Source organism: Solanum verrucosum, unplaced genomic scaffold, assembly GCF_900185275.1.
Source record: "Solanum verrucosum unplaced genomic scaffold, falcon-dt-bn FXZP01000306.1, whole genome shotgun sequence".
Lineage (NCBI taxonomy): Eukaryota > Viridiplantae > Streptophyta > Magnoliopsida > Solanales > Solanaceae > Solanum > Solanum verrucosum.
In genome coordinates this window covers 1,938,199-1,965,704 of record NW_026020398.1, presented here as the reverse complement: position 1 = coordinate 1,965,704, position 27,506 = coordinate 1,938,199, and the positions used below count along the sequence as shown (strand labels likewise).

Sequence of the window (27,506 nt, the reverse complement as noted above, 5' to 3'; positions counted from 1 at the left end):
CTCTACCTTCAACGGTGTGGAGCACACATGAGTAATAATAATATATGTTCGTTTTACAAGTTTTTCTTTTCTAGAAAGAGGTTTTCAGGCTAACGTTAATGTTTCCAGGATTCAAGGTTCAGTTTAGTAATGCAAGTCTAACCTTCTATCTCTTCGTGCAGGACTTCAAACCATTTCTCCATAGCTACATTATATTCATTGCCGCAAAACATGGTCAGCTTGAAGAACCATCTGACAAACAATGATCTCAGATTAACTTCAAGTTGTTTTCCAGCATTTCAAATGCCAGATTTTCGTCCATTGTTTGCTTCTGCATTTTTGGCAAGAGAATGAAAATCAATCAATTTTTTCAGCAATGACGCGGAAATTCACAAAGTAAAACAGAAAGGGTTATCAGTTCTACAATGAATTGGCACTGCAGTGTTTTGTATATATTTCTGTGGCACATGCAAGTTGATGTACCATTCAGGCATTCGCTAAAATGCTATTATTTATTTGTACTCATAGAACACTATGATATAATTGAAGTACAGTCTATAATATGCATTTTTCATCTGAACAGTTACGAAACTTGACGTTCCAACTTCAAACAAAAACTAAATGGCTCGACCCAACGGAAGGTGATAGTAATTTTATAACTTAATGTTGAATCTTGATTCTATATTCATCTTAAAACAAAAGTGACTAGTCTCAAGATCTATTAAAGGCAGTATTGATATAAATACTTCACGGAGCACATCAAAATGATTATTTGGATAGAATGAGTCTGCACCAAGGGATTTGAGAGAATAAATCAAGAAAGGATGAACATACCTAAAAAAATGCATCAGTATAAAATGAACGGTCGTAATATTTGGAACAGAATGAGTCTGCACCAAGGGATTTATCTTGCGATATGAAACATATGCTGAAGGGAAAGAACCCTGGGCATTCCAACTGAGATCACAAGCCTACAAAATGAATGAGAAAATAGACTTTAACACTTGAACAACTTAATTCATCAGTTAAGGAGTCTGTGTCCTCTACCTTGAAGACTGATATAGATTCTATAAGTGTTCCCTTACTCTCCAAAACCTGCGAGGCTGCAACCTGTAAAAAGAAAAAATCATCAGTAGTCAAAAATATCAAGAAAAACATCCGAGCTTCAGACAAGGGGGAGTGAAAAGACAACTATGGCATTGCAAGAATCACAAGCCAAAGTATTTGCTAACTTTTCTCTGACATGGTTAAAAGAAACTGCTGATATGCATAAAATGAGGCATTTAATGCCAGAGTCATTTACCTCAACCGTGGCAGAAAAGTCAGAATGTTTGATCAAACTGGCACATATTCTGCATGAGCGATGACAAATACTTTGCAACAGGAAACATGAGCAAAGTTCTTATGGAAACAGTCAAAGGACAGGACATAGTCTCGCCTTTCTTTTCTACAAAAGAAGTCCTTCACAAAGTTCTTCTTCGGAAGACGAATCCTCTGTAGTCAAATGACCAGTGTCTTTCATTAGCCTATTCAGTCCTCCCAGTAGACAATAAATTTCATTTGTTTGGCCACTGGAGGTATCTGAAACCAAAAAGGGAGAAAAGCCAGAACCAGTATCAACCCAAGCACATCCTGGAGACTTTCTTACACCAAAATCTCGCATGACGGTCCTCACTTTTGCCAGTTTGTTCCAACACCCAGCATCTGCATACATATTAGCAATCAACACATAGTATCCAGGCTTATCAGGCCTCAACTCCAGCAGTTTCTCGGCTGCCCACTCTCCTATCTCAGTATTCTTATGAATCCTACATGCTCCAAGGAGAGTTGCCCACATTTCAGGTGTCGGCTCAAAAGGCATCTTTATAATGATTTCCTTTGCCTTTTTAAGTAGACCAGCCCTACCAAAGAGGTCAACCATGCAAGAGAAGTGCTGCAAATGAGGATTTATACCATAAGTACTTTGCATCTGTTCAAATAGTTTCTGGCCCTGCATCACAAGGCCTGAATGACTACAGGCTGACAAAGCAGCAACCATGGTCACATGGTCTGGTTTTATATGGAGCCTTATCATCTCATTAAATAGTTCAATTGCTTCTCTTCCTTCACCTTGAATACCATGTCCTGCTATCATCGAAGTGTAGGTAACTGCATCTTTCTTGCTCATCAAATTAAATAACTTTCTGGCTGCTAATACCTTTCCAGATCTTGCATACATATCCACAAGTGAATTCCACAAGAGCAAATATTCCTCAAACCCTTCACGTCTTGTAAGATAGCAATGAAATTCTTTACCATGTTGTAAATTTGCCACCCTAGCACACAGGGGGAGAATGCCTGCTATAGTGATATAATTCGGCTCAACACCAGAAAGCAGCATTTCTCGGAAAAGAAAGGAAGTTTCCTCAGACCTGTCCCAATGTGCAAAGCCAGATATGATTGTATTCCAGGTAATTACAGTTTTAGAGTCAACAAACTGAAACAAAATATGTGCCTGCTTGAGTGCCTTGCATCTGGCATACATATTGATTAAAGCATTTCTTACATTATCAAAATCATCAAGGTGACTTCGGATCACTAAACCATGAATTTGTTTTCCAATTTCTAACAAACCAGTGTGGGAACATGCACCCAAGCCAATAAGTGTTGCCACAGGTTCTAGCTGAATTCCACAAGTTCTCATTTGAGATAACAATTTAAGAGCCCCAATAAAGTTACCTGTCTTCAAGCAACCTCCAGCTATGGTGTTCCAAGTAATAATATCGAATTCAGCATCAGTAGCCCTCATTCTATCAAAAATCTCAAAAGCTTTACTCCACATACCTTTGGAAGCATAACCAGAGATCATTGAATTCCAAGAAACTGCATCCTTAACTGGCATCCTTTCAAATATATCATGTGCAACATCCACTTCCCCACACTTTGCATACATAGAAACTAAAGCATTCTGGACAAACAAGTTACCCTCTAAGAAACTAGCATCTATAGACTTGTGAATATCACGGCCAAAAGCAAGATTTAATTGCTCACCACAGGCCTTAAGAACAGACGGATAAGTGAAATCATCGGGTCTTATACCTCTATTCACCATCTGCCTATAGGCAGAGAATGCCTCCTCGTTTTGCCGCTTTTTAACATAAGAAGAAATAAGGAGATTCCAAGGGAGAGGGTGCAAGATATTTGAAGTTTCAACAATTACATGAGCATCATCAAGTAAACCAAAGGTCGTATAAAAGGTGATTATCCTCGGCACCAAATTCCAACTATGTGCAATGCCCAAATTAATAATGCATGCATGAATTTGTTTCCCTTCAGAGAGTGATTTGCTATTAGTACAACATAATAAAAGAGATGATAATGACTGTATAACAAGATCACAAGGGGTTTGAGAGGAGACATGAGTCCGAATTAGAGAAAAGGTTCTAAAGGCTTTGCATATGTGGCCTTGGCCCGCAAAGTCCTTCAAAGTTGTCAGTAGGCAATCCACCATTGATTCATTACTTTCTTTACAAGGCCCTGAAATACATTCATGTGAGCTACACAGCAAGGTTTGGCCACAGTTTTTTCGGTTGTCTGATTCTCTGACACTCGTCCACTTTTTAGGTATGAACTTCTGAATTTGGGACAGAAGAAGGTTACTGGGTTGCGCACTAAAGCGAGAGGGCATAAGCTATAAATGGTGAAACTATAATGAGTAAGAACAAGATTGTGGTGCATTTACAATACCAACAACAGTGTGTTGGTATAATGTGTAAGAGACACAATAGTGTGTTGGTATAATGAGTAAGCTGGTCTGTAACAGCTTAAAAAGATTGATATTTAGCCAATCTACCCCTGCAAAAAGAATTATAATGTGTAAGAGACACAATAATGGCAAAAAATCCATAAAACTCTACTCATTTGATTAAAAATAAGATGCAACCAAAAAGGAAAATAATTACTTAAGCTGCTAACACATAACCTGAAAATCATACTGTCCTAATTTTTATGACTCTTGTATGTTGAAACATTTTAAAATACTATGTAATATCATTATATTGCTATACAAGATTTCTGATTAATTGAACTATTCAAGTTTTAAACTTTTCGGAAAATCTTAGCAACTTAGTTTGTTGGCTGCCTAAACTTTCACCTTACGGTTTCAATTCCCCACCTACCCCCAATTTTCCTAAAAAGTTTTTTAAAACTTTGATATAACGGATTACTCTATGTCTATACTCTATGGCTCTAAGCATAAATGGGTAGACTTAGGGAGGAAACTAAAATAAAAGTTCTCTTTGGAATTTACTCAAACACCTTGTGTGCTAGCTAAAGTAAGAAAGTTTTCCTTGTTGAAATCAATCCATCTTCTTAAAATAAAACAACATACCCAATGAAATGAAATTGATTCCGGAGAGGGTACAATGTACATCGAAAAATTGAAACATAACCATAAAATTAGACAAAGGGAGTAAATACATACGGCATGTCATGTGTTTTAAAATTATATGCAATTTTAATTTATTTGTCTTTTTTTTTAATAGTTTAAAATCTCTTTATTATTTTTTTAGTACATCGAAGATGGCAACTTATTATATTTCTAAGAGGGAAATACATAGAAACCCCATTAAACTATGACTCTTTTTTGAAAAAGACATTTAAACTTTGCGTGAGTCCTAATACACCCTTAAACTAGTTTAAAGTGAAATTGTTGAACCCTTTTTTGGAATTTAATACAGAGAGTGTATAACACTCACCTGTAGAGCGTGAAAACTAAAAAAAAATATGATTAAACTTTTTTTTGCAATATTTTTTATTAAATATATAAATAATCTTTTATTTGAGTGTTAATATTTTTTTTCTTTCTTCTCCATCCTACGCTTCACCATTGTCCATTGAAGGAGACAATGGCATCAAGGTTTTTTTTTTCTTCTTTTTCTTTCTTTTTTCTTTCTCTTTCTCTTTTCGTTTTTCATTCAAATTGGATTTTGATAGAGATTCAGTTGTAACTGAATAACACAGTTTCAATCCATCAATAAAATGCCTCTTTAGTTCGGTCACGGGCAAAAAGTTTCATTGACAACTAGCTGATTTCCTTTGCGATAGCGACGATGAACGATTTATTATTTCATCCTCAAATTTCTACTCTTCCTTCTTGGCCGGCGGGGATGAGAAGCGCAGGAAAAATGATGCAATTTCGAAGAAAAAATCGTATTTCAAGTGACTTTTGATCATTAACGGGTTGAAATCATATTTAAACCAACCAAAAATTATCTCATTTGAGCCTGAAGAGAGAATTTATGTTTTTCCAATTACAACCCATGTTGATTTAGAGCAAAAATCAATGCTAAAATCACAAAAAGAAATTTTAATTTGAAAAAATATTAATTTGATCGTGGATTTGATTTCCCAATTTCAATTTTGATTTGGTGATAGACAAAATGAAAATGATTGTCAGCTAAGAAGACCAAAGGCTGAGGCTAAGCAGAATTGAAGAAGGAAATGAAAATATCTAATTAAAAACTAAGAAAGAAAAAAAAAAACATAAACATAAACAAAGAATAGAAAATTATATAAAATTAACATGTGGCAAGCAGTAATTGATGCGTGCATTCACTTTCTTTCTTATAAGTGGGATTGACCCAAAAATGGGATATTTATATCACTTTTAAATTGTTCAATGAGGTACTAGGACCCTTGTAAAGTTTGAGTGTCTTTTTAAAAAAATGTGCTATAGTTAGATGGAGTAATTATGTATTTTCTCTATTTCTAATTTCAAATGGGATGAAGCAATTTTTTTTTATTCAATTTGAAAATGATTACACAACAGCATATCCAATGAAATCCCACGAGAGATCATTTCCTCTTAATAATAATAATCTAGTAGCAATACCTGAAAAAACTTTTGGTTCTTACACACTTGAAGATGTGTCTAGTATGGGCATTAGAATAAAGCAATTTAGATTAGAAATTGAGATTTTATACATTAATAATGAACTAGAGGGATTGAGACCCAACTACCCTTCTCAATTCACTAATGACATAGTCAATATCTGCAGATGCCATACGCACACATAATGCTATGAGTTTTGTAATTTCAGCGGCAGTATCAGCATCCACCCCCAATGTTTTATGAACGGAGCCTTCTTTCTTCTCTCTAATATATGAACCCAAATGAGAATAATGCACCCAATCGCGCCTCTTTTTCATTCAGGGGCGGCTCAACGTAATCGGAGGCCTAAAGCGAAATCTTAATTAGAGGCCTAAAATCTAAATAAACTTCACATGCATTTATTTAAATTTTATTTTTCTTACATTTTTAAATGCAAAGTATTACTTAATATTTTTTTTTATATATAAATGATTTATTCGATTTCTTTTTCAATTATTAGTTTTAAATAAGATTTTATTAATTCAACATTGAAAAATATTATTTTACTCGGGCAATCATTATATGAATTGTTAACATAGTTCTACAAGTAATAAGTTGACAAATTTCAAATAAATATAAGAGTTAGAATCATAGCTTTGATGAAGTTGATAATTTAGTTACCCCACATTTTACTATGGTTGTTGTAATGCTTGAAAATCTAATAATAAGAAATGGAAAAAGAATTTACAATTCAATTTATTCAACACTTTTCGACTATTAATTGATATTTTTGACAGAATATTACTCTAACTTATCAACAATTTAAAGAAGAGAGTGTAAAAGGAGTTAAAAAGGAAAATAATGTGAGTATTAGTAGAGAGAGTGTAAGAAAATAAAACAATATTTTCTTGATTTCTTCTATTTGAATGGGGTTGAAGATAAAATAATAATTTTAAATATATACTTTTTATCATAAATAATCAATATTTTTTCTATAAAAAATTAACACATAATTTATTCTTTGTAAAAAGTTGAGGCCCCCTAAAATTGGGGGCCTAAGGCCAATGCCTTATTAAATTATACATAGAGCCGGCCCTGTTTTCATTATCAACTCCACAAGTACAACTCCAAATTCAAAAACATATGCTTTTGCAATCTCAGTATCATCTGCAAAATACCAATAGAGTAAAATAAATACGTGTATATAGTACGTACGTATATCCATGCACAAACATGAAACATATATAGTGTGCAAACATGGATGATAGAGAAGCCTATTAAGAAGCTAAGAGTCATTAACTAACAAGTTATCCCAAGACTACTTATCTCGGGATTAGTTATATATCTCATCAGTTTAATGTTATATTCCTGCATAGAAAAGTAATCAGACAACTTGCAGAGAACGAAATTGTGGATGCATTTGATACCTCATCAATCATAGTATCAGGCGAAGACCAGAGAAGGTCCATCTTTTCCACAGTTAATGTTTTCAGGAGCATTGCATAATCAGTCGCCACCCGAATTCAGCTTACAGCAGAGTAACTGTTAGCCAGAGCAAAAACAACTACTGTTTTTTTTCCCTTCAAATTCATGTTTTGACAGTGACCTCCTGGCCATCATCCATAAACCCATGGTACAATGTGGCATGCTCAGTTTTGTCACTGAAATTATTAGTGATCTTTTCCAAATCATCAAGGCTCATGTTTTTCGCATTACCCACATTCATACCTTGAAAAGGAGCCCTTCATATTTCATTTAAGAAACGCTATCATTGCTACATTGCAAAGTCTTACAATAATATTTCATGAATTAGGGCTAAAACATTAATTCACCAAAGTAAATCATTCACACATTAAAAAAAGAAGAAGGTATATTACCTTCCATTATAGTTTCGGAATTTAGTTTCACACAATGTAATTAAGAGCTTCGGAATGATCTAAAATCCTCGATTTAACCAAGTGCGAATCGAGAACGACATCTCTTTGGTAGACGTAAATGGAAGGATCTACGGTTTTCAATTTGTTCAGAAAAGCTCTAACCTCCTCCTCCTTCTCTTCCTCAGCCATTGAGCATTTCTCTGCTTATTTGCCCCCCCTTTTAACGACAACTGAGTGCATGACAAAGAAATAATGCATGTATACATTATCTTTGTTCATTATTATGCAAAAAAATGCGAGAAACAGCACAACCACCCGTTAAAAGTTTGGCTCAAAATGTCATTGTCCTTTGAGAAAAAATTATCCGTCATTATTATTAAGTTGTTTGATGGTATAATTTTTCAATACATGTATATATTTTATTTGGTATTATATCATGCATAATATATATATATATATATATATATAACATATGTATCAGAAAATTATATCTATAACTAATTAAGGATTTGTTTGAATATGATTTCAAATCAATTAATATTGATTTGAAGTTGAAGTTTGTTTAGATATGTAATTTTAATATTCAAATTGTATTTTTTTTGTTTTTATAAACATGAAACTTCATAATTTGTGAAAACTATGGAGATATTTATAACTCTTATACAATTTTATCAAATGAGCAAATTATTTCACGTAGATATATGCAATCTATCCACCTCATAAACGTTGTATATATGTCTTATTTATAAATATTATTACATCAAAATTGACTCGATTTACACATAAATAATGGTCATAACATCATTAGCAACTCATTTTACTAACCAATTAAAGTTGATCCGATTTACAGTGACAAAAACACTAACCAATGTTGAGAATAGTCATTTCAAAGAAAATTTTCAGTATAAAATTCAAAAAGTAAAAGAAGGTTCATAATTATTTTCATAAGATTTGTACAATTTTTTTATTTTATTTTTAAAAAACCCTTTGATTCTCTATGATATCCGTACATATATGATATACTACAAAGATATTACTATAGACATACAACTCTCATTCAAAAGGGTCCGAGTCGTCCATGATACCAATGCAATATACACCATATATTAAGATGATATTATGAAATCTTTTAATAAAACCAATGCTCAAATCTCCATTATACAAACTTGATATACCCCAAAAATTTTCATTTTATGTTAAAGATCATTCTTTATTTTGAATTTTTAAATTTAATCAAAAACTTTATTCTACTAAATAACTGGTGAAATACTAAAATATACAAATTTCATTGAAATATTAAAGTTATCGAATTTGGCTCCTGTCCATTTCTCTTCTTTCCATTTTCCCAAGTTTTCATTTTTTTTATTTTGTTTTAGTTAGTCTTTTTTTTTTAGATGTTCTCTTTAAATGGGTTTAGCACTTTTGGAATGCACATTCATGTAAATACTTGGTTGATTTATAAAGCTCACCTTTTGGGTCTGTTTGGCCAAAAAAATAAGGGAAAATTGTACATAATAGCAAACATTAAAATCAAAATAAATTATAGCTACTGTTTTATTTATTTGTATTTCGCAGCAAATATTACACAATTTTTGCCATTTGGTTGGGACCCACGCATTTAAAAAAAAAACGGAAGAGTTATTTTTATACAAATTCATTCCCTATCTTTTCTCTCTCATTTTCTTTCAATTTCCCCTAAAATCTCTCCCTAAATCAATTTTAATCTGTTGGGGCCCACACATTTTAAAAAAACGGAAGATCTATTTTTATACAAATCCGTTAGCTATCTTTACTCTCCCAATTTCTTTCAATTTCTCCTAAAATCTCTCCCCAAATCATAATTAAAAAAAAATTATATATAGTTTTCACTAATACAAATTTTAATTATATACAATTTTTTAAAATTATAATTTATAGTTCCACTAATACAAATTTTTAATTTTATATATATAGAGAGAGAGATTTCACTTATACATATGTATATCTATACAATTGATAAGCCTAATACAAATAACACATACATATACTATTTATAGCTAATACAGAATTTTATTTATATACAGATTCCACATATATATACGTATGCATATACAATTGACAAGCATAACACAAAGAACATATACATATACAAATAACAACTAATAAAAATTTATATTTATATACAAATTCCACACACACATATATTTATAATTGACAAGCCAAACAGAGAACATATACCTAAACCATTTACAACTAATACAAAATTTAATTTATATTTTGTTTTTAAAAAATTGTATACAAAGCTTAATTTGTATAAGTATATATTCTTTTTTTGTTATATAAAAGAAAACTCATTATATACCACTGATGAAGAAGATGTAGAAGGAAAGGAATCCTATTATAATATAATGTGCGTAGTTTAGCGATTTTTTTTTTTGTAATAGAAATTACCACCTTTTTATTTTTTTAAAATCAAATTGTATATAAAAGGGAAGGAATCCCGAAATATACAGATTAATAACTCCATAGCAAACATAAAATTTACTATGGAGCGCAATTATACAAACTATAGCTATAGCATATAAATATGAATTTTATCTTTGTTATACCTAAAATTTAATAATCATGATTTAGATAATTAATATTCAATGTAGTAATTTGCTTAAAAAGACGTTAGTAATCCCATAATTATAGCAACATATATCTTGTCCATAAATATATTAAAACTTTTTTCTCTTCTTATCTTTTTTTTCCCCACCAAGTATCTATCTTCCAATAAAAAATTGAATTTTTTCTTGGCTTTCATACTATTGGTTATTGTCAAATTTTTTGTAACACCCCGTATTCAAAATAGACAAAAATGCAGATTTTGAAAAGTTGCAGATGCAACTTACGGTCACCATCCACGGACCGTAGGTCAGACCACGGCCGGTGCTGGTGAACCGTGGTTCACCACTGCAACCCCTCCCCAGCCAGCTCAGAAAATTGGCTAAGTCCCGACTCACGGACAGACCCACGGTCCGTAGATCAGACCATGGTCCGTGTCCGTGGATCGAGACTTTCCTCACCCAGCCTCTGACACAAACTACGGTCGACCAGCACAGACCGTCATTCGATCCACGGTCCGTAGGTCTGACCGTAGATGAGGGTCAGCAACCAGTTAGCTGAAATTTGTTGATGTGTAAACTTCATATGGTCATAACTTTTAGTACAAAACTAATTATGTGGCCCATGACCTATGGTTAGATATATAATTGAATTATCTTTCCAATGCCACCGAGTTTGCTAAATTCCGACCTCCGAGTAAAAATTTATGCCCGTTTTAGTGAAGCCCTATCGGGCAGACTCGACCTACGGACCCAATCGACGGACCGTCGATTGATTGACGGACCGTCAGTCACTCCGACAGCAGTTAATTCAGGGGTCTTTTGGTCTTTTCCTATTTCGTTTAACCCCTAAGATACGTCGTTTAGACCCTAAATCATGAGGTTTTAATTAGTTTAAGCCTAGAAACATAACTAGAACCTACCTAAGTCAAATTCATTAATCAAAACTTAGAAAATTAGAAGCAAGAGAGGAGAAAAAGGTCAAGAACCCTAGTTCAAGAACGCAACAAGTTTCCTTCAGTTCCAGCCCCGAAATCGAAAGATTTCTCCGTGGAATTCGTCACCAGGTATGTGGGATTTCACTAGTGGGTTCCTTTCGCCCATTAGGTCCCTAGAATTCAGTCAGATTCTTGATTCCATGATTATGAACAGACCTAGGGTTTCTAGAATTATAGCAGATCATCATGAATTAGTTATTTAAATGTTCCAAATCAGATTATCATGTTATTGCTCAGTTTATCGCATGAATTTCAGAACCCTAGCTATGTATTTCTTTAGTTCTTGAATTACACATGCTAGGTAAGATATTTCAGTATTCAGTTTTACATTCCTCAGTTTATGAATGCATCATTATCAGATTAATTGTTGCATTCTCAGTTTGCATGTTCAGTTTCGAGCTATCCAGTATTTACAGAAACTCAGTCATAACGTGTTAACCACTTAATCTATTGGGAGTAGCATAATACCGAGTTGGACTAGGGTTTCAGCGTACCCATATAGTCCCAGAACTACGAGCCACGTAGGTGTAAGTCCCCTCTGTGGGCAACATCAGTTTAGTGATCACGCCAGTCATGCTTCTATACCTTTGGCCGGGTATATTGGGTCCTCTCGATGGGGCGTATACATCGGACTCCACATTTAGCTCATGTGGTTTTATATCGGTTATTAGTAGCTCCCACAGTTCAGTCAGACTCTATTGCATTGACCATATTTCAGTACAGTCAGTATTCAGTCTCAGCATGTTATAAATTTGGTCATTGCATTCAGTTAGCTCAATATTCAGTATCTATATCATGTTCAGATTATTTCATTGCTTTATTGCTTTGTTCAGCTATATGTTATTTCAGCTTTACTCTATCCTGCATGCTCAGTACCTTTCAAGTATTGACGCATACGTGCGCTACATCTTCTCGTGATGTAAGTTCAGGTTCTCAGTATCCAGATCACGCTTAGATCGGTTCTCGATCTTCAGTTCAGCAACATCAGTGGTGAGTCCTCATTCTTCGAGGACTAGTGACATGTGTATCTTTATTGCTTTCAGTCTTTAGTTTCAGTTTTGCTAGATCTAGTTGGGGCATGTCCCAACATTTCTAGTCAGTTTAGAGGCTTATTTCAAACATAGTTAGATTCAGTTTAGTGTTTTGAGTTTGATATTTCTTTTGTATTAAACTCTCAGATTTGATATATTCAGTTATAGTATATGGGTATTCCCCATCTTTTCAGATTTATTTATGATTTAGCTTCCGCATCAGTTTATTATCTTTAGTATGCTCATGATCATACCAGCAGGGTTAGCTTGGGATCACTTGTGGTCCTAGGTCCCGTGTCCGCGTCTTGGGGATAGCTCGGGGTGTGACATTTTTACCGCAATTTTTTTTTTGACGCAAAGAGGGAGAAAAGAGATGAAATAAATAGTAGTTTTTAAATTGATAAGAACACATTTATTTATCTAAATTAACTATGGTTAGGATACACTTTAGTTAATTAAATCCTAACCATTAATTTTAACATATGACATGTGTTCTTAATTTAAACAAGACCTTGGGAAAATAAGAAAAAATAACAAAAAATAAAAAAGAAGAGAAGCTCAATCAAAATGTAACTCCTCGATCTTAGAAAGAGCTATTTTTAGAAAGAACTAAATTGGAAAGAGCCAACTGGAGATTTGTCCAAGTTATGCTTAAGTTGTGAGTTTTGGTCAATTTCAAACAATCATAACTTTTAGTACATGATGAAAGGTCTTTGAATCCTCTATCCAACACCACCAAATTTGCTAAATTCCAAGTTCGGATGAGGGAGAAATTTCATTTTGAAGTCACCCTGTCCAGTTAAGGAAATTTACCCGTATTAATGAGGGGTAATTTGGTATCTTCCTTACCTCATTAGCTCTAAACGTTTTCGAAAATATTTTAAGGGTCTAAATTGGCTTAGATCAGTTTTCATAATTCAAAATCGCGCTTAGGGTTTTGAGAGGAGTTCAAGAGGAGCAAACAAGAAGGAGTTCAAGCGTTCGCCAAGATTTCTTGCGAATCGAGGATTCGTTTTGCCTAATTAAGGTATATAAGTTTTCATAGTGTTCACCACACACCAATCATGTAAATTTCATCCGTAATTTCATTCTTGAGGTTGAATGATTTGAATTCTTGATGGGTATTCTTGAGGTTTTGTTCTTCATGTTTTGTTTATGGAATTGAATTCTTGAGGTGAGGATTTTGATTTTTGAGGGTTGTTCTTGAGGAAAAGTGAGTAGATTCTCGTGTACTTGTATTGAGTAATTGAATCTAAGGAAAAAATTGAGGAAAACAATCGATTCTAGACGAATTAGGGTCAAAAAATGAGAAGAATAATTTGTTGGATCGTTCTGGAAAGGGGATGGGGCGCTACGCCCCAGATGCACCAGGAGGGCTGGCGTGGGGCGCCAGAATCGACCCCAGTAGTTAGAGGCTTGGCGCGACGCGCCACCCCTCTGCCCAGAGCGTCAGGCCACCTTCTTCTTCGTTTATCGATTCGTACTTGTCCCTTCGAATTAAGCTTTCATTCCTTTCTTAATCCTAATTATCTAAACTACATTTAATCATCACGAGCATATGAGCATAAGTTATATTATTGGGAGTAGTATTGAGCACCGATATAGGGACGAGTTCACACAACTCAAAGTCCTCATAAACCATGTATGCCAATGTGGGTATAAAGGGTCACACTTTTTAGATGATTCTTTATTGATTTTTAAGCATAGCTTAGTGAATTCACTTAGTTGAGGATGTCTTATACTCCAGCAAGGTATAGAACAGTTCTGACAGCGTGGGCGAGACGTTGTATCATCACATATCTCATAGTGATGGTTGTCGGTTAGAGAATCTCCCAAATAAGAGTAAAAGAGTTATTATTATATTTTTAAATACATTGAGTTATTATCTACTGTTTTAAAAGCTTTTTTTATAATGTATCTTTATTGTTGCTTTTATATTGAACTGAGTTGAGTATCCTTGACTATCCTTGAGTATCTTTAAGTTGAGTTGAGATGAGGTGAACATGTTTTTCCTTTTTATTAGTTCAAGCTTATGTCTGTGCTTTAGAGTTCCCCTTGCATGCTTGTACATTTCATGTACTAACGCCATTTGGCCTGCATCTTTCATGATGCAGATACAAGTAACCAGGGTCATCAACAGGCACTTTGTTGATACCACTTGCAGTTCGAGTTAGCTTTGGTGAGTCTCCTTGCTTCTGGAGGATTCCATTTTCTTTTCAGTTTTGTTAGGATGTCGTGGGTCTTGTCTCGACATTCATATTTGTTATTTAGAGGTTTCATGGATAGATAATAGTGTTTTGAGGAGTCTTTTCCATTTCTTTGTTAAACGTTTTAAAGACTTGAGTTGCCTATTTCTGGCTAGTTGAATATTCTTATATATATCGAGTTATTTATTTGAGAAAGTTGAGTTAAATCTTTGCAATTGAGTTCATATATTGTTGAGTAAGTCTTCTGCTGAGTATTGAGCCATGCCAAGGGTTCACTTGGGGCCAACAATGGTTCTTGAGTGCCGGTCACATCCAGGGTGTAGGCTCGGAGCGTATTACACAAAACATGGAAACATGCGAATTCATCCATCTTGTGACTTGTGAGGATTCCCAACAAATTACGATCGATAATACAAGTCGAGATTGTTGTAGATGTCATCAATTTCTCAAGTGCTTCTTTTTGAGATTGTGTTAATTTTTTTTTTTTTAAATGATCGAATTCATATTATCTAGTTGAATATTTTATATTGTAATATACAGTTAAAAAATAATGTATATATTATGGAGTAAAATATTAAAATAACTAAGTCTTAAATGAAAACTAAAACTAAAACTAAAAAAATTAAAATAATAAAACTTAATTCAAGAAGTTGATAACTTGATTTGAGAATACTAATTTGATGCTTTAACGCACATTTTGCAATATTTGATAAAAAAAAATATAGCAAATTCCTACACTGTAGCTCTTATTTTCCTCGTGATATTACAATGATTATGTTCCACAGGGCCGGCTGGTAAGGCTTAAAAAAAGTAAAAATTATATAAAGCACATAGTATAATAAACAAATTACTTCCTGTCCCTACTCTTTCATAAATTATGAATTTCCCTTATTTTTATTGTGTTACGGATACTTTAATATGCGGCCAGATACTTTAATTAAGAAGTTGTAATTATCAGGTTAGTGCGTTAAAAAAGGGATTTTAACAGATTTATGCGTTAATTAAGGGATTTAAAAATTAACTGCCGCAATTAACTCATACGTTTAATGCATCTGCAAATCGTTCAATCTTAAAACACTACTGAACTAAAATTTTGAAATTCAAATTTTGAAATTTTTATTTCTTGTTTTACGAAAAGCTCTGGAAATTCCAACATTTTTTTTTGGGTGAAGATCTGTAATGAATATTTCCATCTTGTTAAGGCATTCAGGTATATGGGAAAGTGATGTTAGGTACGAGCAATACAAAATTGATGGCATAGTGGTGGGGGAAAATATTTCGTTGGTTAATCTCAAATCAGCAATTGCAGCAGAATTGAACATTGATGAATCAAAAAAAAATATAGAGATCAGATACGTTGTAGAAGGTAATTCATGTCCATTGTGTATTCAGAATGATATGGGGGTGAAATTGTACATAGGAGTGAAGAAACATGAGGTAGAATTTGGTATGTATCCACTATGCATTGATATATCGGATAGAAGTGATGAAGATATACATAATTTTGATGCAACAACAGGTGCAATTGTGTGTGTTGAAGGTGGAAAAATGGACACAAAGGCTCTAAGCATTGTTGAATCGAAAATTTGTGATTTTTATTACATACCAGAGATGGAGGTGGAAAATTATATATCAGATACAAATATTTCTAATGTGGAAGTGAAGCAATTGTACAAGAATAAGGCAACTCTAATGGCTGTTATGGAAAAATATAAAATTAAGCATAGCTTCAATTTTAGAGTTAAGAGATCTGATAGCAAAAGGTATGTGATACTTCAATCTTATAAAATTGATGATTTTTTTGATATCGTGTTGATCATGATACACAAATAACGTGTGTATGGTGCAATTGTAGTTGTTAGGTATCATAAGGGTTTCTGCTTGACAGTTTAATTGAATTTTGAATGTGCTATCTGATTTGTATATCAAATATATAATATGAGTTGTCATTGAACTGTGTGCAGATTACAATTTAACTAAAAGTCTTTGTAATAATGTTTGGTGTACTGTTATTTTATTGCAGCTACGTATTAGTATGTCATTCAGATGCTTGTTGTTGGGAATTGAAGGCGTCCGTTAGGAAAAATACGGACATATTCAAAGTGAGATACTTCAATAGTGAACATATATGTCCATTGAGGGATAGGGTATTAAGTAACGTTCAAGCTACTGTTGGGTTTCTTAGTGGTGTGACAGCTCCAAAGTTAGTGAATCATAAAAGAAAACATACTCCAAACGATATAATTGAGGATGTTAGGGCCCTATATGCTGAACATTGTGTATCCAAATTCATATATACGTATGCACAAGTCGGGAAAAAATGAGTTTATGTATCTCTTCATATCATTAAGGCCAATGATAAGAGGGTTTGAGTTCTGTAGGCCTATTGTTGTTGTTGTTGATGCTTCACATCTTAGCGGATCTTATCGAGGGACATTTGTATCGGCAAGTACACTCGATGAGGCAGGTATGACATGTTGTTTATTAATTTGATTTTTCAAGATAGTAATATAACATAATGGAACAATCATATATAAAGAATCGTAATGGTATGTGTTTCAATTTGAAGGTTGTATCTTACCGTTAGCTTATGGAATTGTAGACACGGAAAATGATTGTTCATGGACATGGTTCTTCCAACACTTTAAAAATGTATTTGGTGATAGAGAACAAATGTGTGTTGTATCAGATCGAAATGAAAGCATATTGAAGAGTGTAAGTATTGTTTATCCAAATATTCCTCATTTCGCATGCATATGGCACCTCTGGAAAAATGTGTGTACATACTACAAGAGAAGCAGAACCATACTAAGTGATATTTTATATTCGATGGCAAAGGCTTATCGGAAAGATGATTTTAAAAAATTAATGGCTAAAGTGGAAAAAATAGATGGAAGAGTTAAGAAGTATCTTCAAGATGCTGGGTATGAAAGGTGGGCTAGATCTCATGCAACTGTGAACAGGGGGAGGATGATGACTTCGAACATAGCGGAATGTATAAATGGTTGCCTTGTTGATGCACGACAATTACCTATTATAGACTTTCTGGAAGAAGTTAGAATTCTATTTGGTACTTGGAATTGCAAAAATCGAGAAATAGCATCTTATACAAAGGAAACATTAGGGAGAAGATTTGAAGAAATATTGATTATAAACGCGTCCAAATGTGTGAAAATGAAGGTACATATTTGTATTATCAATTTTTATGATTCTAGCTTTTCTTCTCGTTATATTGTTAAGTATACCAATTACAAATTCGTTTGATGTATCTGTAATTTTTAAACATTTGCAGGTAGTTGCATCTTCTGAATATATCTTTGCAGTGTATGAAGGTGCGATAAGATACATTGTATGTCTTGAAAGAAAAACTTGTTCATGTGGTAGATTTCAACATGACGAGATACCTTGTGCGCACGCAATGACTGTTTTGAAGAAGAAGAATATTAAAGATGTACATCCCTACTGCTCTGATTACTATAAACATGATGCATTAACAAACACTTATGCACTTCCAATAGAACCAATGCCAGACAAAAGTGATTGGATAGCTACAGAATCTGTTTTGGAAGAAGTAGTCTTGCCACCAAGATACAAAAAAATGCCTGGAAGGCCAAGAAAAAAGAGGAAGAAAAATCCAGATGAAAAGATTACCACAAACACGAACTGTTGTGGACAATGTGGACAGGAAGGTCACAATAGAAGAACATGTACTTTCTTCCCAAAAGATTCGTAATAGTTACTATTTTATGATTCAATAAATGAATAATGTTATGTTTTTGGCAACATTAATTGATTGTCAATTTATTATAAAAATTAGATTGGTATACTATGTGCTTTTTATAATTTTTACATCGATTAATAGTGTCAAATAGCTGTGATGTGTGCCAAAGTTAATAGAGACAACATTTAAAAAAGGTATCATATGAATCAATTATATATCATATACATAATATTATTTTCTAAATTTTTCATCTACTAATAATAGAATATCAGAATTTGTTTGTTTTACCAATATTATATATCATATACATAAAATTTCGATATTTATGGGCGAAATTTGAGTTTTCATGCACAAAAATAGTTTTCTGGAAATTAAGTATAAGATATTTAAAAATTTAGATTGATTTTAGTATAAAATAAGTATATGATACTTTATATCTTTGAAACTTTGTCATGAAATGATAAAACTGTATCAATTTGAAATGTTTTAGGCACCTATGTATCATATACCTAATATTTATGTAATTAAAAAATTTTTAGTATCATCTTATACTCTTATAAAATATAAATTGTACAATGTTGTGTGAACAAAAATTATGTCATTTTAAGATACTTTATTTTTTGTATCATATACTTAATATGATTGATGAAATTTTGTATCGGATTCACTGTTGTAAAATCTGCATTGACATGTATAATACTTATAAGATATTTAAAAATTTAGATTGATTTTTAGTATAAAATAAGTATATGATACTTTATATCTTTGAAACTTTGTCATGAAATGATAAAACTGTATCAATTTGAAATGTTTTAGGCACCTATGTATCATATACCTAATATTTATGTAATTAAAAAAAATTTAGTATCATCTTATAATCTTATAAAATATAAATTGTACAATGTTGTGTGAACAAAAATTATGTCATTTTAAGATACTTTATTTTTTGTATCATATACTTAATATGATTGATGAAATTTTGTATCGGATTCACTGTTGTAAAATCTGCATTGACATGTATAATACTTATAATATAGAAAAATTAACGTACGATATTAAAATGCAGTGAAAATTAATTTAGAAGCGACATAAAAATTGTGAAAATAACTGCTCTTCAAAAATATAATAATTAATTACTTAGAAATAGAATGTAGACCTGGAGAGGAATACTACAAAACACTTAATGTATCTTCAAAACGGTAAAACTTCACATCTTTACGGTAAGTCAGTCAATAAACAACTAATCTACATTAAACAATTCATCATCTGGCAATATTATGGAAGCAGCCTTTAGCCTTATAGGATCATCATTCTGGCTAACGTATCCAGCATTGGCCTTGTCGGTACCATATTTCCATAATAGTGTTGCATATCTTGAGCGAAGATATTCACTTTGAAAAGGAATCGATGGGACCTTGATTTCATCGCTTAGAAATTCAGCAAAAGCAGCTACATATGTTCCGCAGTCGCTGAAAACATAAAGAAGATACATTATAAATTGAAGGAAATGTGTAAATAAAGCTGGGTGGATTAAATACTTACAGGCTATCGCTTTTTTGTTGCATAATGCCTCGAGCAAATTCCACTTCAAACGGATGTTGTGGACCCATCAATTCACCAGTTTTGTTGTCTTTGTATGCATCCAATGTAGCCCAATCAATTCTGTCGGTTTTATCAAAGAATCCACTATCATGAAGGTAGTTAGGCAGAATGATAGACAACTGTTTTATCTCATCAGATTGACTTTTGTTCCTTGTTCCTAAATTTGAGTCATAAACTCGGATTAACCGGTTCCTTAAAACAACAATAACTATATCGATAAATGATGCATACATAACTAAAAGGGAAATATCATAATTGATTCAAAATATTATGTTTCAGATCATTTTATACTTAGTATGCCAAAATTGCATTACTGACACAGGAAATCATATTACTTATGTATATACATTGGCTTCTATTTAAACATGATACAAAATGTTAACTAACATATATGTTAAATTCTGTTTTTGCATCATTCATGTGCATATCTACAAATATGATACATTGTACAACAAATAACCTCTTTATCATACAACGAATTGAACGCCTATCTTAAATACAAATCGCAGCACACAAAACTTGCCTTAAACTAGTCTTTCATCTACAAATGTAAAACAAATACTTATTTTTCTATCATCTACATATATGAATCATAAGTAAAAGATACTTTATTTCAACCATGCAACCTTAAAACCAACAATAAGATATCAGCAACCGATAAACAAATATATGAATCACAATTAACAGATACTTTATTTCAACAACCATATCTTTCATCTACAAATTTAAAAGTAAAACTCAAACCACAACAATAAGTGTTTCTACAGATTACAAAACTTGCCTATCTTAAATACAAATCGCAGCACACAAAATTTGCCTTAAACTAGTCTTGCATCTACAAATGTAAAACAAATACTTATTTTTCTATCAGCTACATATATGAATCACAAGTAAAAGATACTTTAATTCAACAATTAAACCTTAAAATCAACAATAAGATATCAGCAATTAATAAACAGATATATGAATCACAATTAACAGATACTTTATTTCAACAACCATATCTTTCATCTACAAATTTAAAAGTAAAACTCAAACCCCAACAATCAGTGTTTCTACAGATTACAAAACTTGTCTATCTTAAATACAAATCGCAGCACACAAAACTTGCATTAAACTAGTCTTTCATCTACAAATTTAAAACAAATACTTATTTTTCTATCATCTACATATATGAATCACAAGTAAAAGATACTTTATTTCAACTATGAAACCTTGATATCAACAAGTAACAGATACTTTATTTCAACAATGAAACCTTAAAATCAACAATAAGATATCAACAATTGATAAACAGATATATGAATCACAATTAACAGATACTTTATTTCAACAATCATATCTTTCATCTACAAATTTAAAAGTAAAACTCAAACTCAAACAATCAGTGTTTCTACAGATTACAATATACACTAGATACGTTTATTTTTCAACAATGTGTAAAATTAAAAGCAAAAGATAGACATATCATGGGTAGTGTTGGTCGTAAAATGGGAGGGGCAACCTTTCTACCCCTTTTCTTTTTAGTTTTTGCATCCTTTGCTTTAGATGATGATCCCACTTTCGTTTTCGATTTTCTCTTGGAAGAAGTTCGATTCGCCATTAATGCCGTTGCATGCAAGCTTTTAGACCTCTGTTCATTCAAGTTTCGGTGTTCAGATTCAAAAATTTGTTCATTGTTAGGTGTTATTAATTGGGAAATCCCAATATTAAAAGAGGGATGATCCATTGTGACAAATAATCCAAAATCGATTGAAACAAAAAATTGATTTTGAAAGAAAAATGAAGAAGAAGAAGAAGAATACCTATTTTGAACTTTGACACTGTTGAATCGTTTGGAAATCAAATTGCTTTGAAAGCGGTAACTGATTTGATAGTGGGAGAGATTATAGGCGAGATTTTGGGGGTGAGGAAGATGGGTTTGATTTCTTTCACAATAAAGTATCCGGAAAATAGGAATTGGGGAAAAAATAGGGATTTTTGAATTTTTATGAAAGAGAAGGGATTAATTGATAATAGGTAAACATATGTAGTGTACTTTAGTAATTTTACCTAAAAAAAAGTCTTTTGCCTTAGGCCCCCAATTTTAGGGGGCCCCATTTTTTAGTTAATTAGGTAGGATTAAATTTTAAAAAAATAATATCAGAACTAAGACAATAAATGCAAAGGCCCCATTTTTTAGTTAATTAGGAAGGATTAAATTTTAATTTTTTTTTGTTAGAATCAAGACAATAAATACAAAACGGCTCAATGAAGTGATAGTATGATAGATATGACTATGACTTTTTGACTTTTCAATAAAAAGTTGTGTACTTTTTTTTTTAATGTACAAATTATCTTTTTTTTTTACCTTATTTTTTTTCTAATTTTATTTTTATATATTCTATCCTCCTCCCTTCTATTTCTTCTCACTTTCTTTTTTCTAATCTTACATCTCTCTTATTCAAAGCTTAAAAATTTACTCGTTCTATTGATAGCTTATATTTTATATTTGGAGAAAACTATATTGCAGCAGCCCGATTCATTTTTGGAAATCAAGTCTTCATAGCTTTTGAATTCGGTAATATCATTCTAATTTCTAATATTATTTTTGTTTTGTGTCTTATGTTTATTATATTTTTTATTTGATATTGTAAATAGTGTTTTAAAATATTTGTTAGATTTTGATGTCGCTATAGATCAATTAAGAGGTTTAGTTTCTTTTTTTAAAAACATATAGAGAAGAAGGATTTACAAGTACCATGATTTCGGCTAAGGAAATTGCATTAGAGATGAATATAGAACCTGTATTTCGTAAGAAACGTGTAATTTATAGAAAAAAACAATTTGATGAGAATGTTGATAATGAAATCACAAGATCTCTTGAAGAATCATTTAGAGTTGATTACTTCTTATACATAGTAGACCAAGCCATCTTTTCACTTCAAAATAGATTTGAACAATTTGAAGTATATGAAAATATATTTGGTTTTCTATTTAGTGGGAAAAAATTGAGATCATTAGATGATGAAAATTTGAAAAAATGTTGTCTTAAACTTGAATGTTCCTTAAAATATAATACTCACTCCGATATTGACGGTTTAGACTTATTTTCTGAATTAAAAGTGTTAAGGGAAATCATAAAAGTAGAAGACAATACTATAATTAAGATACTCAATCAAATAAAAAGACTTGATTCTTTTCCAAATGCTTACATTGCTTATAGAATAATGTTAACAATTCCCGTAACAGTCGCCTCAGCCGAAAGAAGTTTTTCAAAATTAAAAATAATAAAATATTATTTAAGATCGATTATGTCTCAAGAAAGATTAAGTGGTTTGACTATCTTATCGATTGAAAAAGAATTATTAGAAGAGATTGACTACACAAAAATTATTAACAACTTTGCATCTCAAAAAACTAGAAAAATAGATTTAAAATAAAAATATTTATATATTTTTTTTTAAGGCCTCTAGTTTGATTTTGGCCTTAGTCCACCAACGGATTTGAGCCGCCCCTGATGTTCCACAGAATCATCCAAAAGAGGACATATAAAAAACGTGACCTAGTTTTATTGTTTATGTCACGTTTTTCTCCACCACCTGACTACTCTCCCCTATATATAAGAAGTCCTCTCTTCGAGTGTAAGCATAGAAAGAAATTAGAAGGGGCTTGAATGGTTCAACTGTTTTTTATTTTCTTTTTGCTTTTCATGGCCGATCAAGAATTAAGTATAGATTATTTCTACCTTCCTTTTAATTTCCTACTTACTTTTACCTTTTTTGTTTGCTTACATGTGGGCTTTATAATGCAGATGTTATACTCAGAAAAGCAAGAATGTACCAAGAGTACATGCAGATGGTTCCTCTCCCCACAAGGAAGTCCTCTCTGATTCCTTGTAACTCCTGGATGGGGTTGGCTGCATCAATGAAGGAGTTATATGGGCAACCATTGCACTACCTGACCAACCTCTCCATGAAGCAGTGGGATTATTTGAGGATTGGGGCCAATGATGAAGACGTTCCATTGGATACACTCATCGATCCAGCCAAAGCTGAAGCAAACATTTGGCTTATAGAAGAAATGCATAGGAATACTACATCTCCTTTTTTCATTGCTAGGCTCTGGCATGGTGATCCCATGTATCATGTTTATATTGATGCAATTTTCCCAGAGTTGAAGGATCCATCCAAATAGATTCTGCTGCAAATACCAATCCATCTTATATATGGACTTGGTCTAGAATCTTGAATTTCTTGTTTCTTTCTAAATGTAATCCCCATCCGCATCAGTATCATCTTCCCTAAGACAAAACTATGTACGTTTTGAAAAATGATTATTTTATGAATGCTTTTGAGTTTATTTCATGTTGAGAGATAGCAATTTTTGTTCGTATTTCATATGATAAAAATATTGATCAAATTTCCTATCTTTTTTGTGGTTATGGACTTTAAGAAATGCAAAATAACAAATCAGAAATGTCTTGGGTTGTTAGATTCTTTCTAACAATTCAGGAATAGGATAAAGGGAATTGATCTGTCATTACACAAGTAAAGTACCAATACAATGTATGTATTGTACAAACATATACATCATCCACCTAAGCTACCAATAATCACCACAAGAACACAACCCTCCTTGGAAAAAATGGAAACGGTTGTTATCTCGGACAACAATATGCCGATGATATACTTTTGAAACAAATTTTGCAAATGAATGGCAATCCGAGCACATGCGAAGGTTTTTCACTATACGAATGGGATGTCCCTGAGATGTAGAGATGAGTCCATATGCCATGGCTATTTTCTCGCTGTGTCGATTAAGCAAGAAGTCTTTCTCTTGTTCATCAACATCCAACAGAACATTTGTTAGATCGGGGACATGACCTGCCTCTCTAACCCTGCAGTTCATTTCGTCTAGCATTAGGCAAATGTGTGTGTGTTCTGGGTGAAACTCATCACCTGAAGTAAATTCGTGAATGTTCCCATTCACCTCGATTGAGCTTGAACCGGGGTTCTTCTTTATCCCTCTTTCCTTCATTGACATCCTTACCTTCGCAACATCAGTCCACTTCCCTCCCAAAGCATAAATATTTGAAAGAAGCACATGGATCCCGGCTTTATCTGGGGATGATTCGGAGATCATATCAACTGCATAAGTTGCAATCTCCTCGTTTTTGTGCATTTTACAAGCAGCAAGAAAAGCCCCCCAAACTGCATCATTGGGCTTCATTGGCATGTTTTTTATTATATTAAGAGCTTCTTTCAATAAGCCAGCACGACCAAACATATCAACAATGCACCCATAATGCACTATCTGTGGTGAGATGCCATGGATCTCTTTCATACTCGTAAAAATTTCCATTCCTTCTCCTACTAAGCCCCCATGGCTACATGCTGTCAGTACAGCCACAAATACAACTTGATCAGGTTCCACCCCTTCCTGAAGCATCTCATAGAATAGTTCGACTGCCCACTTACCATTTCCTTCCATAGCCATGGCCCCTATTGCTGCAGTCCACGCAGAGACATCCCTCTCTTTCATTTTGTTGAACACTTCCATTGCACTTGCAGGATCACCACACCTAGCAAACATGTCAACAAGCGCGGTACTTAGCTGCATATCTAGACAAATTTCGTACTTCTCAATGTAATTATATATCCACTTAGCAAGATCATTAGCACCTAAATATCCACAGGCAGATGCAACACTGACCATTGTCACTCTATCTGCTTTAATCCCCTCATTCTGCATTACACGAAATAGATGAATTGCATCCTCAAACATGCTCTGCTGTACCAAACCACCAATCATGGTGTTCCATGACACAAGATCACTCTCAGGCATCTCATTGAAAGTTCTGCAAGCTGCCTTCAGATCACCATTTCTCAGAAAGCCAGCAATAAGTGAATTCCATGACACTACTGTCTTGTTTGACATCTGATCAAAAACTCTGCAAGCACATTCTTGACTCCCACACTTCATGTACATATCAATGATAGCATTACCAATGGAATCCCAATTCTCTAACCCGTTCCTCAAAACATAAGCGTGACACTGCTTTCCTAAGAAAACATCAGTCATCTCTGTAGAAGCTGATATAGAAGACAACAAAGTTACTCTATCCGGACGAGGTCTTCCACAGGATAGCATTTCCCCCAAGACCTCAAGTGCTTCCCTTACCATCCCATTCCGCACATAGTTTGATAAAACTGTGTTGTAAAGTACCAAATTACGATCAACACATTCCTCAAAAAGCCTTTTTGCCTTATCCATAGATCCACATTTCATATACATATCAACAAGAGCATTTACCATAACACTATTAACCTTCAATCCCGCCTTCCCAATATAACTACACACTCTTTCCGCCAATCCCAAATCCCCCAACTCTGCACAAGCCGATATCACACACACCATTGTCACAGAATTCGGCATAACACCCTCCTCTATCATCTCGAAAAACAAACAAACTGCCTCTTCAGCCTTCTCACTCTTCGCATACCCGCAAATCAAACAAGTCCAAGACACTAAATTTCTCTCAGACATTTTATCAAACACTTTCCTTGCTTTATCCACCTCCCCACATTCACCATACAAATGTATCACTGAATTCAAAACAAACACATCATCACCAAAGCCCCATTTCAAAGCCAAACCCATAACTTGAATTCCTGTAGAAAACCTCCCATCCTTCGCACAAGCACTCAAAATCAAAGGAAAAGTATACCCATCAGGCTCCACGCATTCAACAACCATTCTTACATAAATCAATACAGCATCATAAAACAAACCCGCTAAAGAATATCCTTTAATCAAAGAATTGAACTTGTATGTATTATCATAACCTTCTTCATTACTACTACAGAAACTGTCAAAAGCTATTTGTGCATATTCCATGCTATTATAGGAACCCAATTCGGAGCATTTAGCAATGAGTTTACCAAGAAAACCAGGGTCTTGATTGAACCCCTGTTTTGTGAAATGGGCGTGTAGTTGTTTAATTTCGTTGAGATTTTTGCAGGATTTTATTAAGTCAGTTGTTGTTGATGTTCGATTCGATTGAGTTTGTGTAGTAGAGAGAAGTGGAGATAGAGATAGATTTATGGTTGCTGCCATTGCTATTTGAGGTGTTTATTCAACTTTTCAAGAGCTTACAACTGACACCATTCTTGCTGATGAACTCCATTGATGAGAACTACAACGTTTAACCAGCGCGGTATGTTTAGATATATTGTATAATTCTCCATCCTACTCGTAATATCGCATTTTAATAATTTAAATGATAAATCTAGAACAAAAATAGAATACAACTAGAACTAATATGAAAATATATGATAAAATGAGAAGAATATATTAAGGTAACATTGCAATCATACCATATTAGTTATTACATAAAATTAGACTTTTCATTATTATCTAACAACGAATTTAAACGATACGATACAATATAATTTTAAAAACAATGAAAACAAATATGGTATTTAAACTAATGATGTAATATCATACAATGGGTAACAATCATTCAAACGAGGTATAAGATGGCGTTTGCACTTAGCCATAAAAAAATTACACTTTTTTCCGAAGTTTAATTTCGAAAAATATGTTTGATTATAAGATATTGAAAAAGTTTCATTCACTTTTTTCATTTCAAATTACTCACAAAAATTCAAAAA

The 27,506-nt window shown here is 33.0% G+C and overlaps 6 protein-coding genes across 7 annotated transcripts in view; 3 read left to right on the top strand and 3 right to left on the bottom strand.

Moving 5' to 3' along the window:
- Nucleotides 1-27,506, bottom strand: part of LOC125839527 (serine/threonine-protein kinase STY13) — a 192,157-nt gene that overhangs the window by 132,201 nt on the left and 32,450 nt on the right. The window lies entirely within an intron of this gene.
- Nucleotides 49-3,704, bottom strand: LOC125839519 (pentatricopeptide repeat-containing protein At1g71490-like). Of its 2 annotated transcripts, XM_049518502.1 has the most exons (3): nt 1,283-3,704; nt 1,027-1,082; nt 49-310 (listed from the first exon to the last, which is right to left on the bottom strand). In XM_049518502.1, exon 1 carries the CDS (start codon nt 3,644-3,646, stop codon nt 1,427-1,429), a length of 2,220 nt encoding a protein of 739 aa, XP_049374459.1. In that variant the 5' UTR covers nt 3,647-3,704; the 3' UTR covers nt 49-310; nt 1,027-1,082; nt 1,283-1,426. The 2 variants fall into 2 exon arrangements, with proteins under 2 accessions (XP_049374459.1, XP_049374460.1); XM_049518503.1 differs by lacking the exon at nt 49-310 and having other exon boundaries at nt 1,001-1,082.
- Nucleotides 15,708-16,852, top strand: LOC125839440 (uncharacterized). The gene is made up of 3 exons (XM_049518414.1): nt 15,708-15,903; nt 16,189-16,291; nt 16,552-16,852. The coding sequence occupies exons 1-3, from the start codon at nt 15,708-15,710 to the stop codon at nt 16,850-16,852; spliced, it is 600 nt and encodes a 199-aa protein (XP_049374371.1).
- Nucleotides 17,358-18,261, top strand: LOC125839536 (uncharacterized). Its single transcript, XM_049518523.1, has 2 exons — nt 17,358-17,708; nt 17,821-18,261. Exons 1-2 carry the CDS (start codon nt 17,358-17,360, stop codon nt 18,259-18,261), a joined length of 792 nt encoding a protein of 263 aa, XP_049374480.1.
- On the top strand, nt 23,507-24,190 carry LOC125839545 (protein RDM1-like). The gene is made up of 2 exons (XM_049518533.1): nt 23,507-23,561; nt 23,645-24,190. The coding sequence occupies exons 1-2, from the start codon at nt 23,507-23,509 to the stop codon at nt 24,025-24,027; spliced, it is 438 nt and encodes a 145-aa protein (XP_049374490.1). The 3' UTR covers nt 24,028-24,190.
- LOC125839516 (pentatricopeptide repeat-containing protein At3g22690) lies at nt 24,315-27,033 on the bottom strand. Its single transcript, XM_049518499.1, has one exon. It carries the CDS (start codon nt 26,947-26,949, stop codon nt 24,436-24,438), a length of 2,514 nt encoding a protein of 837 aa, XP_049374456.1. The 5' UTR covers nt 26,950-27,033; the 3' UTR covers nt 24,315-24,435.

Excerpts from the sequence above, each read along its gene's own strand:
- LOC125839519 (XM_049518502.1), bottom strand. The coding sequence starts at position 3,646 with ATGCCCTCTCGCTTTAGTGCGCAACCCAGTAACCTTCTTCTGTCCCAA.
- LOC125839516 (XM_049518499.1), bottom strand. The coding sequence starts at position 26,949 with ATGGCAGCAACCATAAATCTATCTCTATCTCCACTTCTCTCTACTACA.
- LOC125839545 (XM_049518533.1), top strand. The coding sequence starts at position 23,507 with ATGGTTCAACTGTTTTTTATTTTCTTTTTGCTTTTCATGGCCGATCAA. Across the intron at positions 23,562-23,644 it reads CATGGCCGATCAAGAATTAA|ATGTTATACTCAGAAAAGCA; the intron begins GTATAGATTATT and ends TTTATAATGCAG.
- LOC125839440 (XM_049518414.1), top strand. The coding sequence starts at position 15,708 with ATGAATATTTCCATCTTGTTAAGGCATTCAGGTATATGGGAAAGTGAT. Across the intron at positions 15,904-16,188 it reads CGTTGTAGAAGGTAATTCAT|TGAAGCAATTGTACAAGAAT; the intron begins GTCCATTGTGTA and ends CTAATGTGGAAG. Across the intron at positions 16,292-16,551 it reads AAGAGATCTGATAGCAAAAG|CTACGTATTAGTATGTCATT; the intron begins GTATGTGATACT and ends ATTTTATTGCAG.
- LOC125839536 (XM_049518523.1), top strand. The coding sequence starts at position 17,358 with ATGGCAAAGGCTTATCGGAAAGATGATTTTAAAAAATTAATGGCTAAA. Across the intron at positions 17,709-17,820 it reads CCAAATGTGTGAAAATGAAG|GTAGTTGCATCTTCTGAATA; the intron begins GTACATATTTGT and ends AAACATTTGCAG.